The sequence below is a fragment of the Myotis myotis genome, unplaced genomic scaffold, assembly GCF_014108235.1.
Source record: "Myotis myotis isolate mMyoMyo1 unplaced genomic scaffold, mMyoMyo1.p scaffold_m19_p_1, whole genome shotgun sequence".
NCBI classification, from domain to species: domain Eukaryota; kingdom Metazoa; phylum Chordata; class Mammalia; order Chiroptera; family Vespertilionidae; genus Myotis; species Myotis myotis.
Genome location: NW_023416313.1, coordinates 7,927,962 through 7,941,548, shown reverse-complemented (window position 1 = coordinate 7,941,548; position 13,587 = coordinate 7,927,962). Strand labels below are relative to the sequence as shown.

At 43.5% G+C, this 13,587-nt stretch overlaps 1 protein-coding gene across 4 annotated transcripts in view; it reads left to right on the top strand.

Moving 5' to 3' along the window:
- The window catches only part of TAPT1 (transmembrane anterior posterior transformation 1), a 58,085-nt gene extending 46,252 nt beyond the window's left edge, over positions 1-11,833 (top strand). For 3 of the 4 annotated variants that reach the window (XM_036329375.1, XM_036329400.1, XM_036329392.1), the window contains 4 exons: positions 307-375; positions 4,329-4,405; positions 7,692-7,852; positions 9,669-11,833. In XM_036329375.1, the coding sequence (XP_036185268.1) occupies positions 307-375; positions 4,329-4,405; positions 7,692-7,852; positions 9,669-9,886 (525 nt within the window). In that variant the 3' untranslated portion in view covers positions 9,887-11,833. The remainder of the gene's footprint in view (positions 1-306; positions 376-4,328; positions 4,406-7,691; positions 7,853-9,668) is intronic. The other variant, XM_036329382.1, reaches the window with a different exon arrangement.
- Positions 11,834-13,587: the final 1,754 nt, after the last annotated feature.

The window sequence follows — 13,587 nt, the reverse complement described above, 5'->3', positions numbered from 1 at the left end:
ACATCAACTTAAACTTCTTACTTATTCCTGTTCTTGACAATAAATTTTTACAAATTAATAAAAATAATACTAATACTTAACATAAATAGGGTATGATTTTTGCAGCTTTGTAATAGTTATACAACTTTGTATTTAAAACTTCTTATGAACATTTAAATTTCCACATCATTTTGCTAACTTACATAATAGGTGCCAGGTGCCTTCTTCCTCGTAACCTCACCTGTTTAGAAAATGTGCTGGTGATGAGTGAATGGTACTTTATACATGTGCTTTAAGTCCATGAACCCTTCTCCCCTCTCTGTCTAGGCGTACACTGATTACAGCGACTCCGTGGCACGGAGGATGGGGTTCATTCCTCTCCCACTAGCTGTTTTAGTAAGTCTGTACTTTCTTACTTTTTTAAATAATGCAATGACTGTCATTATAGAATATTAATCAGTGGATTATCAATAACTTTGTTTCAAAAGGATGATATAAAAATTAAAGGTAAATGACCTGGAGGAAATTTTTTGTTATCCTTTTGACATTTGAGTCATCCAATAGATAAGTGATATCAGGAACTGTTTTTACATAATGGCTTTTCTAACAATGAGAAACTCTGCTTATTCATTTGGCAAAGTTTTTTTTTTATGGAAATACCTGGTGGTAGGCGTGGGTGTGGCAAGTATTACATATGTTGGTTGAAGTGTAAGTTGGTCTAGCACCTCTAAAGGGGCAGTTTGACAGTTTAATGGGGTAATTTCAGTTCTAGGAATTCATTCTAAGGAAATAGCTGTAAAAGGCATATAATGACTTATAGGCAAAGTTACACATTATAGTGGCATTTATAGCAAAAACTTGGAAACAAATGAAGTAGATTAAATTATGAAATGTTTAAATGGAGAAATATTCTGTATTCATTTTCCGAAGTTTTTACATTGACATTTTCTAGTCTTATATTTAGGAATTATGTATATTTTAAATAATAGCACTGAAATTTACTAAACCCACTAAAAATGTCATCGAGTTTATATCTTAATGAATTGCTCAGCACAGCCTTGTGAATAGTTACTGGCCACGTCAGGCTCTAATAATGTTCGTTAACGTTTGCTGGCTGCACTCGTACTTCATTATATTCCTTATTGGCTACCTGTTCTCACTTCAAAACAAAGGCAGCGAACTTTTTGCCAGAGTTCTCCTGGAGTTCTCGCTTAATGCAGAGTCACGGAGTCACCTAAGTGGTGGAGAGAGAAGCTGTAGGTCATACCAGCTGTATGTTAGACTAGCTTGTCCGGTTGATGATCAATAGAGTTCATGTTATTTAAATTTCAGTACAGCTCTCCAACTAACCACGTCCTAAATGTTTTCAATTATCTTGGTAGTTTATTATATAGTAATATAGCTTTCTTTTACTTGGGAAAATGAACTCCTAGAATTTTGGAAAAATGGAGGATTTTAAAGAGTAAAATAATTATTTGTTAAACGTTTAAAAGATTGATAAGATAGAATATTGAATTTCTCTACATTTGTCTTCTACAACTAGAAACATGATACATACAGTGTGAGGATAAATCTAGTTAGCCAGACTGATTATTATCTAAAAAGATTGGTTAGATGATTGTATTTGAATATGGCCCTGCTTTGCTAAATAATAACTATCTAGTAACTTATCTGCCAGAAAGCTCTATTCATGATTAGTATGGGGTTTTTAATTTGGTATTTAAAGATTTTTTTTCTTTAAATGAGTTTTTATGGTTGTTATACCAAAAGATGTAAGCTTATTGAATAGTTAACCCTGCGCTTTCGCAGTGGGTTGTGCAGTGGTCCAGTGGCCGGGGTTTGCAGGCTTCTCTCGCAGACCTCCAGCAGACGCTTCCGACTCTGAGGAACCTACCGAGGCCTTGGGATCAGTTCTTTAAGGCCCAAGAGAGGCAATGCTTCTTCTTATAAACTTATTACCTTAAGTCCTCAAGTGAATTCAAACCCCAAAAAAGTAAAAGAAATCATGTGTGAAGGTCTCATGGAAATGAGGCTTTGGATGAATGTGTCTTAAAATTGCCTGATAATATACTAAATAAAAATGAAGTCCTTTAATCCTTGAATGTGATCATTGGCAAACCTTTCTTATCTATACTAATAAAAGGGTAATATGCTAATTAGACCGGGCATCTTCCGGACTAAACCTGGTGGCAGGGGCCAAGGCAGAGGCAGTTAGGGGTGATCAGGCTGGCAGGGGAGAGCAGTTAGGGGCAGTCAGGCAGGCATGCATAGTGGTTAGAGGCGATCAGGCAGGCAGGCAGAGAGTTAGGGGTGATCAGGCAGGCAGGGGAGCAATTAGGGCAGTGGTTCTCAACCTTCCTAATGCCGTGACCTTTTAATATAGTTCCTCATGTTGTGGTGACCCCCAACCATAAAATTATTTTCGTTGCTACTTCGTAACTTTAATTTTATTACTGTTATGAATCGTAATGTAAATATCTGATATGCAGGATGTATTTTCATTGTTACAAATTGAACATAATTAAAGCATAGTGATTAATCACAAAAACAATATGTAATTATGTATGTGTTTTCCAATGGTCTTAGGCGACCCCTGTGAAAGGGTCATTCCCAAAGGGGTCGCGACCCACAGGTTGAGAACTGCTGAATTAGGGGCATCAGGCAGGCAGGCAGAGTGGTTAGGGGCGATCAGGCAGGCAGGCAGGTGAGTGGTTAGGAGCCAGCGGTCCCGGATTGTAAGAGGGACATCCCCCGAGGGGTTCCAGATAGGAGAAGGCGCAGGCCGGGCCCCTCAGCCCGAATTTCATGCACTGGGCCTCTAGTAAAATAATGAAATCCTAGAGCCACATTAGCTTCATCACAGCTATTTGGACAGCAGGTCATTCCTTATTAGAGGAAATGATGAGGACTTCAGTTTCTCATAACAAAAACTTTATAGAACATGTGACAATCCATCCCTCTGTGTCCTCCCAATTATTCTTTTACTGGCAGCATTTTAAAGATATGTTCAAAATTTATTTTATGATGTTTATTTAAGGCACCCTAATAAACTCTTTTAGATGATAACATTACTAGATAAGGTCTGTTGTTCTCCCTGACTTTCCATTTCCATGTAGTAGTCCCCCAGACCCTGATACAGTCTCCCCACTATCTTAACGTAGAGCGTTTCTATGAAACCTCTCATATGCCTAAATAGCGTAAACCAAAGAAGCAGGGGACATTAATTTATGTGTTTATTTTGTTCACCATGATGATCAAAATGCTTAATTATGTACACTTCTACACTTAATGTAAACCCCCTTCTGAGCTCTACTGCTACTAAGGACACATCTTGCTAACGGATACACAAAAAATGAAGATAAAGCCCAGATGTTCCCAGACACAGGGCTCAGCTGTGGTGGCCTGATGCCGAGATGCTGATGTAGTTCCCTGGAAGGGAGCTTGGCGGCCACTCTTGCTGCTCAGGGTGTGAACTGTGTCTATGTCAGCTCCCTGCAAATCAAATGCTTTTTATAGTAAAAGCAAAAATTACCTTTGGATTTCTTTTGGTGAGTGAAAACAAGTACCAACGTGGTCTTTTGTAAAAGCAAAGTGGTGTAAAGTGGTCTTTTGAAAAGCGGAGAATGCCTGTATATGGGCACATTTTTCCGCCAAAGCTATTATAGCTGAGTGGTTTTGCAGTGACAGATCCCACCACATTTGCTCATCGGGCTTCCCAGGATCAAGATTTTACTGCTTTATTTCTGTGAGATAAAAAAGAAAATGGGTGTTTAACCACAGCTATCCAAAAGAGACAGAAATTTTTCAATCTTTACATAATTGATTTTGCAATAGCTTTTAGTTCTTTTAAGGTTCCCTTTTCTCTATGATCCCTGAGAGCCATTGAGGATTCTTAAAAAGAGTCAGAGGACAAAGGACAAAAAAAAGCAAGAAAAATGGAAATGCCCACTCAATGGATCTAGCTGTGGCAGGGACACAAACAGCATGATGAATCCATTTGTATTTTCCAGAATAATTTTTCATGTTAAAAATCACTGCATTTGCTTCTCTATTAGGGCCAGGCAGATGTGTCATTTATGAACTAGGCACAATGTCTGAATGGTTGGCATTAGCTATGGGCATCCTAGATTTGCCTGAACCACCCAAATCTACCACAAAAGGTTTTACAAGTTGTCACAGTTTGTTAGGAATCGACAGATCTAGAACTGCCTGCTTGGATTTAGACAGGCTACAGGTGTGTGCCTAAAGTGTTAAAATCAGTATAGATGACTTTACTTAAATATGAACTAATAACTCTTTGGTTGTGTGTTTTGTTTGTGTGTTTGTTGTTTTGGTCTGTTTCTGGCTAGCTCATCAGAGTTGTAACAAGCTCAATTAAAGTTCAAGGAATCCTGTCTTATGCCTGTGTCATACTCTTCTATTTTGGGTAAGATAACTATTCTTGAATATGTTTTTGGTTATACAGTAAAGTATAAATGCAAGATGTAATCAAGTCAGACTACACCCATTCTAACTGTCCTGGGGCCCCATAATGACTTGTACCTCCAATATGTTTGTGACTTAGTTAAGCTCTGGTTCAATTAAATTGCTGCTATTTGCTAGTAGTATTAATAGCACTTTAGATTTTATTTTAACCTTTAGTGTAATCATTTACTTAAAGCTCTTTTTGCTTACAAGTTAAGTTTTACCCATATTTTATAAAATAAAATCTGCCATTGCATTCAAACATCTCTCTATGTACAAAAACCTCTTTGAATTTCTACTGTGTTTGCCATGTTAATGGTTTAGCATACTCGAGGCCTATGTCATAGAAACCTACAGAAGATGCAGAAATGTAGTTGCTCTGCCTGTTACTGGCTGAATTTTTATTTGCAAATTTGTTGGTCTTGCGTGGCTTACACTCTGGTTGGGGAAGAGAAATGATAAGAACATAACAATATAAAGATAAGTTTTTGTCTCCCTTAGTTTTCTCAAGAAGTCAATTTATGATAAATCAGCCGATCCCAGCTTTAGGTTTACTTACCCAGAAAGAAAAAGGGACCCTCCTGCACTGGCTTCAGTGGAGCGCGAAGAGTTATGCTGCGAGTGTCAGTCTGGGAGACAGTCAGAACTGAGTATCTCGAGGAGAAAAGGGAGAGAGACCAAGCAGGACAGTAGTAACCTCAGCCCTAGATTTGCTCAGAATCGTCCCCTGGGCTGAGGTCTGCTTCCCAGAGACATCTGTGTTGTCCTGGTTTCCCACATATGTCTCCTACCTTGTCCCTGCCTGGTGCCTGGCACATGGCAAGTGCCCGGAAGCTCCTGCCACAGGAGCACAGCATCTCTCACTTGTCATTGTCTCAGTAGCATCATGAGTCAGGAACATGCTTCCAGACTGTTCTCACTGAGCTGTGTGGCATCTCGCAGCCCTGCCCTCATAGGTCCTCTACTCAGCGCTCCTCGGTGAGCAGTGCTCGCGGCTGCTCCCAGTGCTGGTCTAGGGACCAACTGAAAAGAACACAGGACCTGCCTTTGTGTCCTAAGTTCCAGTGGGAAAGTAGGCAACCACCAGAAAGACAAATTGGTAGCAAGTGTCAGGAAGAAAAGCATGGTAGTGTCTGGACGGAGAGCCACAGAGGTGGCTGCCCTGGAGAGAGCAGGGGCTGTCTGTGCTGACGGATGGAGTAAGGGGAAGCCCATGCAGGCTCAGAGAGGGGACACAGGGCAGGCCTGATGCCAGGAGCACACGGGAGAGGACCCGGCAGCCCTGGCAGGGCCCAAGCCTCAGCTCTGCAGGAGGGAGAGCCCTGGAAGGTCCTGTGCAGAAGAAAGCACCACTTCCCTTGGCTTCTTGCCAGGACCACCCTGGCTGCTGGGCAGAGAGGGGACTGGAGTGTGGCGACAGGAGGAGCATAAGCCGGCTGGGTCAGGAGGTAACTGTTACTGTTCTTTCAGGGCCGGTGGCCGTAGGTGGAATTGAGTGGGAGGGTTTGTCAGGGGCATATTTTGCAAGTGGAGCTGGACAGGACTGGTGGAGGGATTGATGGGATGTGCGGTGTGAGGGGATGAAAAAGAATCAAATGTGAGTACAGAGTTTGGAGCCCAAGCAATTAGGGCTATGGAATTGCCACTTACTGTGACAGGGAAGCCTGTGACATATATATGTGGGGTTCATTTTGTTTTGTGTTTGGAGGGTTAGGGCTGGAATCAAGAGTTCTGGTTCGGATTTTGTAAGTTAGACGTCCCCCAGTCAGCTGGCCAAGGAGCTGTGAGGCCCGAGGTGGGAGCGTTGTCTCCTGGTGTAGAGTCCACAGGGGCCTGCTAAGCCCTGCCTCGCACTTGCCCCCCTGGCCTGTGACCTGTCGTTGCCACCTTTCATCTCAGACCTCAGAAACAGCACCCACTTTCTCACTCCCTACCCAGGGCAGTGAGGTCCTGGGCACTGGGCCATTTAGGGCCTCGTAAGTGAGGAGATTCCAATAGGAAGAGGGTTCTTTTTGTTTTGTTTTGTTTTGTTTTCAGATTTTTTGCCAGATTTGTGTCAGGTACCTGAAAATGTTACGTACCTTTGGTCTAGAAATCCGACTTCTGTAATTATAGCTGTCTAGGAACTTATTTTGAGGAAATACAGATTTAATGTAAGTGTTCTTAATCAGAAACTTTTTAATAGAAGAAAAATACTTAAAATAATCTAAATATCCAGAAACTAGGGGCTTTGAAGGGGCTTTGTTATATCATAACCCATACAGCACAATAATTAGGTCCGTTAAAATACTAGTAGTGCCCCTGAAGAACATGAACTGATAGGGGAAAATATTTATCATATGCTATTTATGTGAAACAACAATGATGATAATGAAATAACAAGATTGGTTGACGTTTCTATGTGCCTGGCGCTGCTCTGAGCACCTCATCAAAGGCATCTCCTCTGTGGACTGACAGGTTAGCAACGCAGGTCCACACAGCTTCTAGGCCACTGGTTCTCAACCTTCTGGCCCTTTAAATACAGTTCCTCATGTTGTGACCCAACCATAAAATTATTTTCGTTGCTACTTCATAACTGTAATGTTGCTACTGTGATAAATCGTAATGTAAATATCTGATATGCAGGATGGTCTTAGGTGACCCCTGTGAAAAGGTCATTCGACCGCCAAAGGGGTCGCGACCCACAGGTTGAGAACCGCTGGAGCAGTGGAGTCAGGTGTGAACTCAAACTCTTGGGCCCCAGGTCTGTGCTCTGACTCCAAACTCCAGCTCCTCCTGCTTCGTAGCCCCATTCCAAACAGCGGAAAAGTTCAAATAGATGTGTGCGCACAGCAGCATGGTGAATGGGATGCAGCAGGTGTCCCAGGGATCATCGCTAGAGTGTGGAGCTATACATTATTTTATATATGTTTTTTGTTCATCTGTAGCTACTAAATGTATTTGTTCTGTAGTAAGAGAAAAAATTAAATAATTTGGAAGGTGAAACTTCTAAGTGATATAGGAAGAAAATAAATGTTAAATATCAGAAGGTATAACTTTTAAATGATATGACTTCTTACATGAGAAGTAGGCATTATCCCAGATTCCTCCGTGATAGGGAAACCTGTGCGTGGCATTAGGCCCTCGGTGTGGGATGTCTCAGACTCGGGCCTCTGACTCCCGGGTCCTCTGTTCACCTGGTGATGGGTGGCACTCCCCGCGATTGAGATGAGTTCCAACAGTGGTCGCTTGTCTCTTTCTGCGTTTAGGTTGATATCCCTGAAAGTACTGAATAGCATTGTGCTGCTGGGAAAATCATGCCAATATGTGAAGGAGGCCAAAATGGAAGAGAAGCTGTTTGACCCTCCCCCCTCCAGCACTCCCTGCAAGCCGTCCAGTAAACCACAGAGCAAGTGCAAACCCTCCCAAGGTAGGCGGGGTCTTCTCATCGCTTCTCTGCATCATCTTCCGGAGAGTTACTGTCTTCTCTCTCCCCGTAACAAATCACTGCCCTCCAACGTTCAGCAGTGCTTTCAGGGTTTGACTTCATTTTATTAGTTGTTATTGCTAATGTTTCTGTTTAGGCCTCATCACAGATCACCCCATGCAGTGCTCTGAGTTTTTACATTCAGTGGATCTTCAGTGAGCACCTGTTGACGCGGGTTAACTAACAGTAATGGCGTGGCTTCTGCGTTCCATTATACATTACTAGTGCCTGGTGTGCAGATTCATGCACATTGAAAGAAAATTAATTAGAAGGTGGCCAGCGGGGCAGAACTGGGCAGGATGGGCCAGACACGCCCTGGAGCCAACCTCCCACAGTCCCTCCTGGGTGTCTGCAGAGTGAGGGGTCCCTCCGGCAGGTGGGGTCCCTTGGCCTGGCCTGCGGGATCGGGCCAAAACCGGCTCTCTGACATCCCCCGGGGGGTCCCGGAGTGTGAGAGGGCACTCGGCAAAGTTGCTGTCATACAAGGTGTGGAACGCAAACACAAGTGTGTAGTAAACCAGATTCGGGCTGACAGTGCCCCAGCAACAACATAACCCACAGCCTAAGGTAGAATCATGCAGCCCCATGAGGAATTGGACTCCCTCCTCTCTGGTTTCGGGGTGCATCACCTGAGAACTTCCACTGCCAAGTCACTGCAGCTCGGCAGCTCCTGCATTGAGTGTCTGCCCACTGATGGTCAGTGCGTGTCATAGTGACCGGTGGACAGTGGGAGGGACACTTAGCATATTAGCCTTTTATATATATGTACACTAGAGGCCCAGTGCACAACATTCATGCACTGGGGGCTGTGGGGGGGGTCCCTCAGTCTGATCTGCACCCTCTCCAATCTGGGAGCCCTCAGGAGAGCCCTCTCCAATCAGGAGTTTCTGCCTGTCTTTGCAATCATATGAGTGAATTGTCTGAGACCCCAACTCAGTTTGGTTTGTTGCTCACAGAATAATAGAGGCATTTTTTTTCCCTTTGCTTCATTGGTGGAGATTTCCTGGAACTTTTAGGATATCTTCCCTTTAATTTTTCCTAGACACTCTGATTTTACTTATGTCTCTCACCTTTGCTTTCCCTCCATCCCCCACCACAAAGGTAACTTGTTCCAGGCTCACTTTGCTCTACTGTCTAGGAGATCCATCTGCCACCAGAACTACGATTCCCAGCATTTCTGGTGCTCCCCGCACTCTGGGCTTCCGCTTCCGGTCCTGGGGCTGCCACCAGAATTATTCCCAGAATTCCTGGTGCTACCTGCGCTCTTGGTTTTCCCTTCCTGCTCTGTCTCCGTCCCATGGCCTCCCACTCTGCCAAGACCTCCAAGCCACCAGCTTTCCCTCTCTGCTCTCCATCTGGCGGATTGGGGAACCAAGTTCCCCAAGCCGCTCCATTGCTCCGCCAGCTCTCCTGCTCTGCTCTCCACCCTGCGGCTTCGGGGGAGCAATTGAGGGAGCCAAGGCCCCCCAAGCTGCCAGCTCTTCCACTTTGCTCTCCACCCAGTGCCTGTGTATGCAAATTAACCTGCCATCTTTGGCAGGTTAATTTGCATACTCACTCCTGATTGGCTGGTGAGCATAGTGGAGGGATGGTCAATTTACAGGTTTCTCTTTTATTATATAGGCTAGATGGCTGCTTCTGCAATGTGCTGTTTGGTTATCATTACACTTTTTATTCAGTACCATGGTATTGGTAAGCTCATCTTTAGTATACGTTTGGAGGAAATCCTATTCTAACTAAAGGCCCTGTTTTTCCACAGAAGAAACCCTGTCTGCCTCTGTCACCAACCAGCCTAGCCATCAGAAGGAAAATGTCATACCGTTACTTGTGACAAGTAATTCTGACCAGTTCCTGACAACTCCAGACGGTGAAGAGAAGGACATAACGCAGGAAAACTCTGAACTGAAGCACAGGTCCTCAAAGAAAGATCTGTTGGACATAGACAGGTTCACAATTTGCGGAAACCGAATTGACTGAATTCTGTGGCTTCCTGTGCCAAGCGCCGAGGCCTGGGGCAGCCACAGTGCTGCCAGGGTGGACAGATGCGAAACGTGGCACTTATATATTTATTTAAAACTTAAATTATTAACAGAAAGCAAATCTGAGTAGCTTTCTTCCAATAATGTGGCCTGGCTGAAGGTCAGGTCATGGAACAGCAGTGACCTCCAGCCTGGATGGCGTGGGGAGCCCCTCTTCCCCCGAGAAGCAGCAGTCACTCTGGCCCGATGGGAACAACCTCGAATCACTTCAGCTTGGTCCGTCTGTGCTTCCAGAACATCGGCTTTGGCCGCCGGCCTCTGCAGTGTAAGGGGATCTACCTGGGAAACGGAAGCTTTCCCCACAACGTTACCTGCCCTGTCCCATACTAGTTCCACAGACAGTTTCAAACTGCTTCATCTGCCAAAGCATTTAAAGAAGTAATTACACTTAAGTCAAGATAAATATTCTCACCACAGAATAATCCTGGAAGATGTATCTGAATTAATCAGAATAAAAGGCTACCTTAAATAAGACATGATGAATAGTAGCATTTTATAGGGGAAAACAAGCCCGAAGCCATTTTGTCTATTTAAAAAATATTAATTAATGAAGGTTATGCATCACTGAGAATATGTTTATAATTTTTCAGTTTACTCGTTAAAGCAAAATGTGAGCCGTGTATTGTTTAATTGCAGTGGGTGAAATAGAAATTACCTTACAAAGACGTACTTTTTATACTGAAAAAAGCAGAGCAGGGTTAACTTTAATGTACAGATAACTGATTACACTTTAAAACTAATTGCTTTATCAATTGTTACAGTTAAAAGGATTTGGTGTTGAATCGGCTACAGAATTGTACTCAATTCAAAGGTGTCAACCTGTAACTGAGATTTTTAAGTGACAATTTTAAAGTAAATAAGTGGATTGAGCAGTCGTCTTGCTCAGGCTTATAAAGTGCATTAGCCTTTCTGTCTGGAGTGCCTGTGCCTGTGCCTGGGGCTGGCCTGTGTCCTATGGGAGCGTCTGTGTGGGGATGGCACTACCTGGTGTGCCTGCGCTAGGGGAGGAAGCCAGTGAGGGGTGTGGGTGGCTGACTGGGAGTGGGGACGAGTTTGTGTGTAGATGTTGGGAACAGCAACCAAAAGGTGCTTTTTGGTTGGTCGAGGTCAAGATTCCATGTCTGCTTGCTTATTAGTTTGTGGCCTGCCTCATAAGACAAGCTGTTTCCCACTACATTTTAGCTTGAGAACCCTTCCTGCATCTTTATAAAAATTCTGCAGCCTCCAATTTCAGAGTGTCCAGGTGTCACTGTTCTTTCCTTTGACCTTTTCATTCTGAAGTTCGGCTCCTGTGCTGCTATTTCAGGCACATGATGTGCAGAGGTAAATTTTAGGGGATTTGTTTCCTGGGTGAAACGTAAAGCTAGCTTGAATTCTTTGGCTTTTCATGTGACATACAAGTGAATTTTAATGTTTTGCATTAAGTGAAGAAATCTGAAGGTTAATGCTCACATGGGATAAAAGGAAACTGTACAGAAATGCTTTTGTGAGACCGCGAAGTACTTCGCGTTAAAAATGAAAAGACTTCTAAGTTGCTTTGTGTGTGTTTCAATGAAGCACCATTTTAGAATTACTTTTTGTTCTCATCTTCTCTTTTCCACCAAAAAGAACAATGTCCACAATGAATAAGAATAGTTTTGGGGAAAACTTTGCCAAACAGAGCCCTAATCGGAGCAAGAATACGGCAGGGGTGTATCTTTCACTTCAGCTCGAATTATTCTGTGACTGTGCTGTCAATTCCATAAGATTTTAATTTCCTTTGCAGGATATATTGGGAGTTCGGAATGATGTTCATTTCTTCTGTCAAAATGGCATTCAGTACTAATTTTATAAGTGCATCTTGTGTGAAACTCAATAAATTCAATTTTGTAATCTTTTTTAAAAAGGTCACTGAATTTATTTTCATGATGTTTACTGTTATATTTGGTAGAGTGAATTTCCCATCCTGTAAGAATTTATTTCTAATTTATAAGTGGCAGGACTAATTTGAATTATTCTTTTGTCATAATGGTGGCAAAATGTTTGAATCTTGTCTTTAGGAAACAAAAGGCTGAGTATTGATCATAGACCGTTTAATATCTGTCTGTATATGAAGGGACCTGCATTTTACAAGTGTTTGGAATGTCACACAATATGCTTTTCACATCTGGGAGTTAAGACAGGATTTTGGGCCAGTCAATGTTGCGCAGTGGTTGAGCGTCAACCTATGAACCAGGAAGTCATGGTTCAATTCCCAAGGCACATGCCTGGGTTTCCACCTCAATCCCCAGTAGGGGGCGTGCAGGAGGCAGCTGATCAATGATCATTTCTCATCATTGATGTTTCTATCTCTCCCTCACCCTTCCTCTCTGAACTCAATAAAAACATATATATTTTTAAAAAGACAGTACTTTGGTTTTAAAAATAATCTCAGCCACAACATAAGGTCAGACTCTTACTAGCTTTCCTTTGGAGTTGAAATGTAACACAGGGTCATTCAGGAGCTTGTGCAGATCTTCTTGGTACTTGGTACTTTTGTATTTTGTCTAGCATGTGGATGTTATATTCTTTACACATGGTAGAACCTTTTTATCATTAGATCCTCAAAAATATTCCTTCTGCTCTCGGTGACTCAGCAGAGCACACACATCACAAAATAATTTAAAACCACTGCATTGTGAAATGTCTGAGCTTTATTTTTTCTTTCAGTGGAGATTTATTGAATGCCCGTGTGTCAGGACTATTGGATGCTGCAATCAGCAGTGGACAAAGTCCCTGTCCTCCTGGGGGAGGCCCATAGCAAACTCGTCAGCAAACTAGTGTGCTGGAGACAGCTAAGCCCAGGTGGTCTCCACTTGGTTTCATTCTGAAATAAATCCAGTTGTTTAACATTTTTATGTAAGTTAAGTCTTATTATTTTTCCTGTTGAATTTGCTTAAAAAAGATAATTGAGTAGCAGTTTCAAGTGCCTCTATAAAGTACAAAGAAATAAGAAAATTCTCCTTTACTAAAGACCCTGGTTGTCCATACAGACAGAGTGCTAGCTGGGCACCGAGCTGTCCAGTTGGGGACTGCTTTCCTGAGTCCATCCTGCTATTCCACGTGGCCAAGGGACAAATCCTCACCGAGGGATGGAATTTGCAGGGGGGTATGCCATTTCAGGTCCCTTCCACCTTCTCTCTGCTTCCCACCAGCGGGTACCCAGCGGTGTGCCCTCAGCAGCCATGCAGACAAATGCGTGGCGCTCTCAGCACCCAGGGAAGGAACCTGGGTCCACGGAGGCCTCTGCAGAGCCTTCCACACAGCGCTGCCTACAGCGAGAGAGCAGCGCATGCCTTCGCTTCCAAGCCATGGAGTGTGGAGGGGCTATCACAGCCCACGTCCGTATGCCAGGGACTCTGAACGGGCCCAGTGAGAGAGCTTCACGTAGAAGGAGTGCGGGTTAGGCCTGACTCTCTAAAACCTGTGCTTCTGAAATACTCTTGGATTCACGTTTACTATTGTTTTTAGGGGAAAAGATAAAGATTACTATGTGGTCAGCCTCCCGGCACCCTGGTCCGTCTTGAGCTGAACATTGAGCATGCTCATCAGTGGCACAGTCCTCTTTGGTCAGATGCTCTACCAGACAGCCCTGCCTTGCCCCTTCTTCCTCAGGAAAGT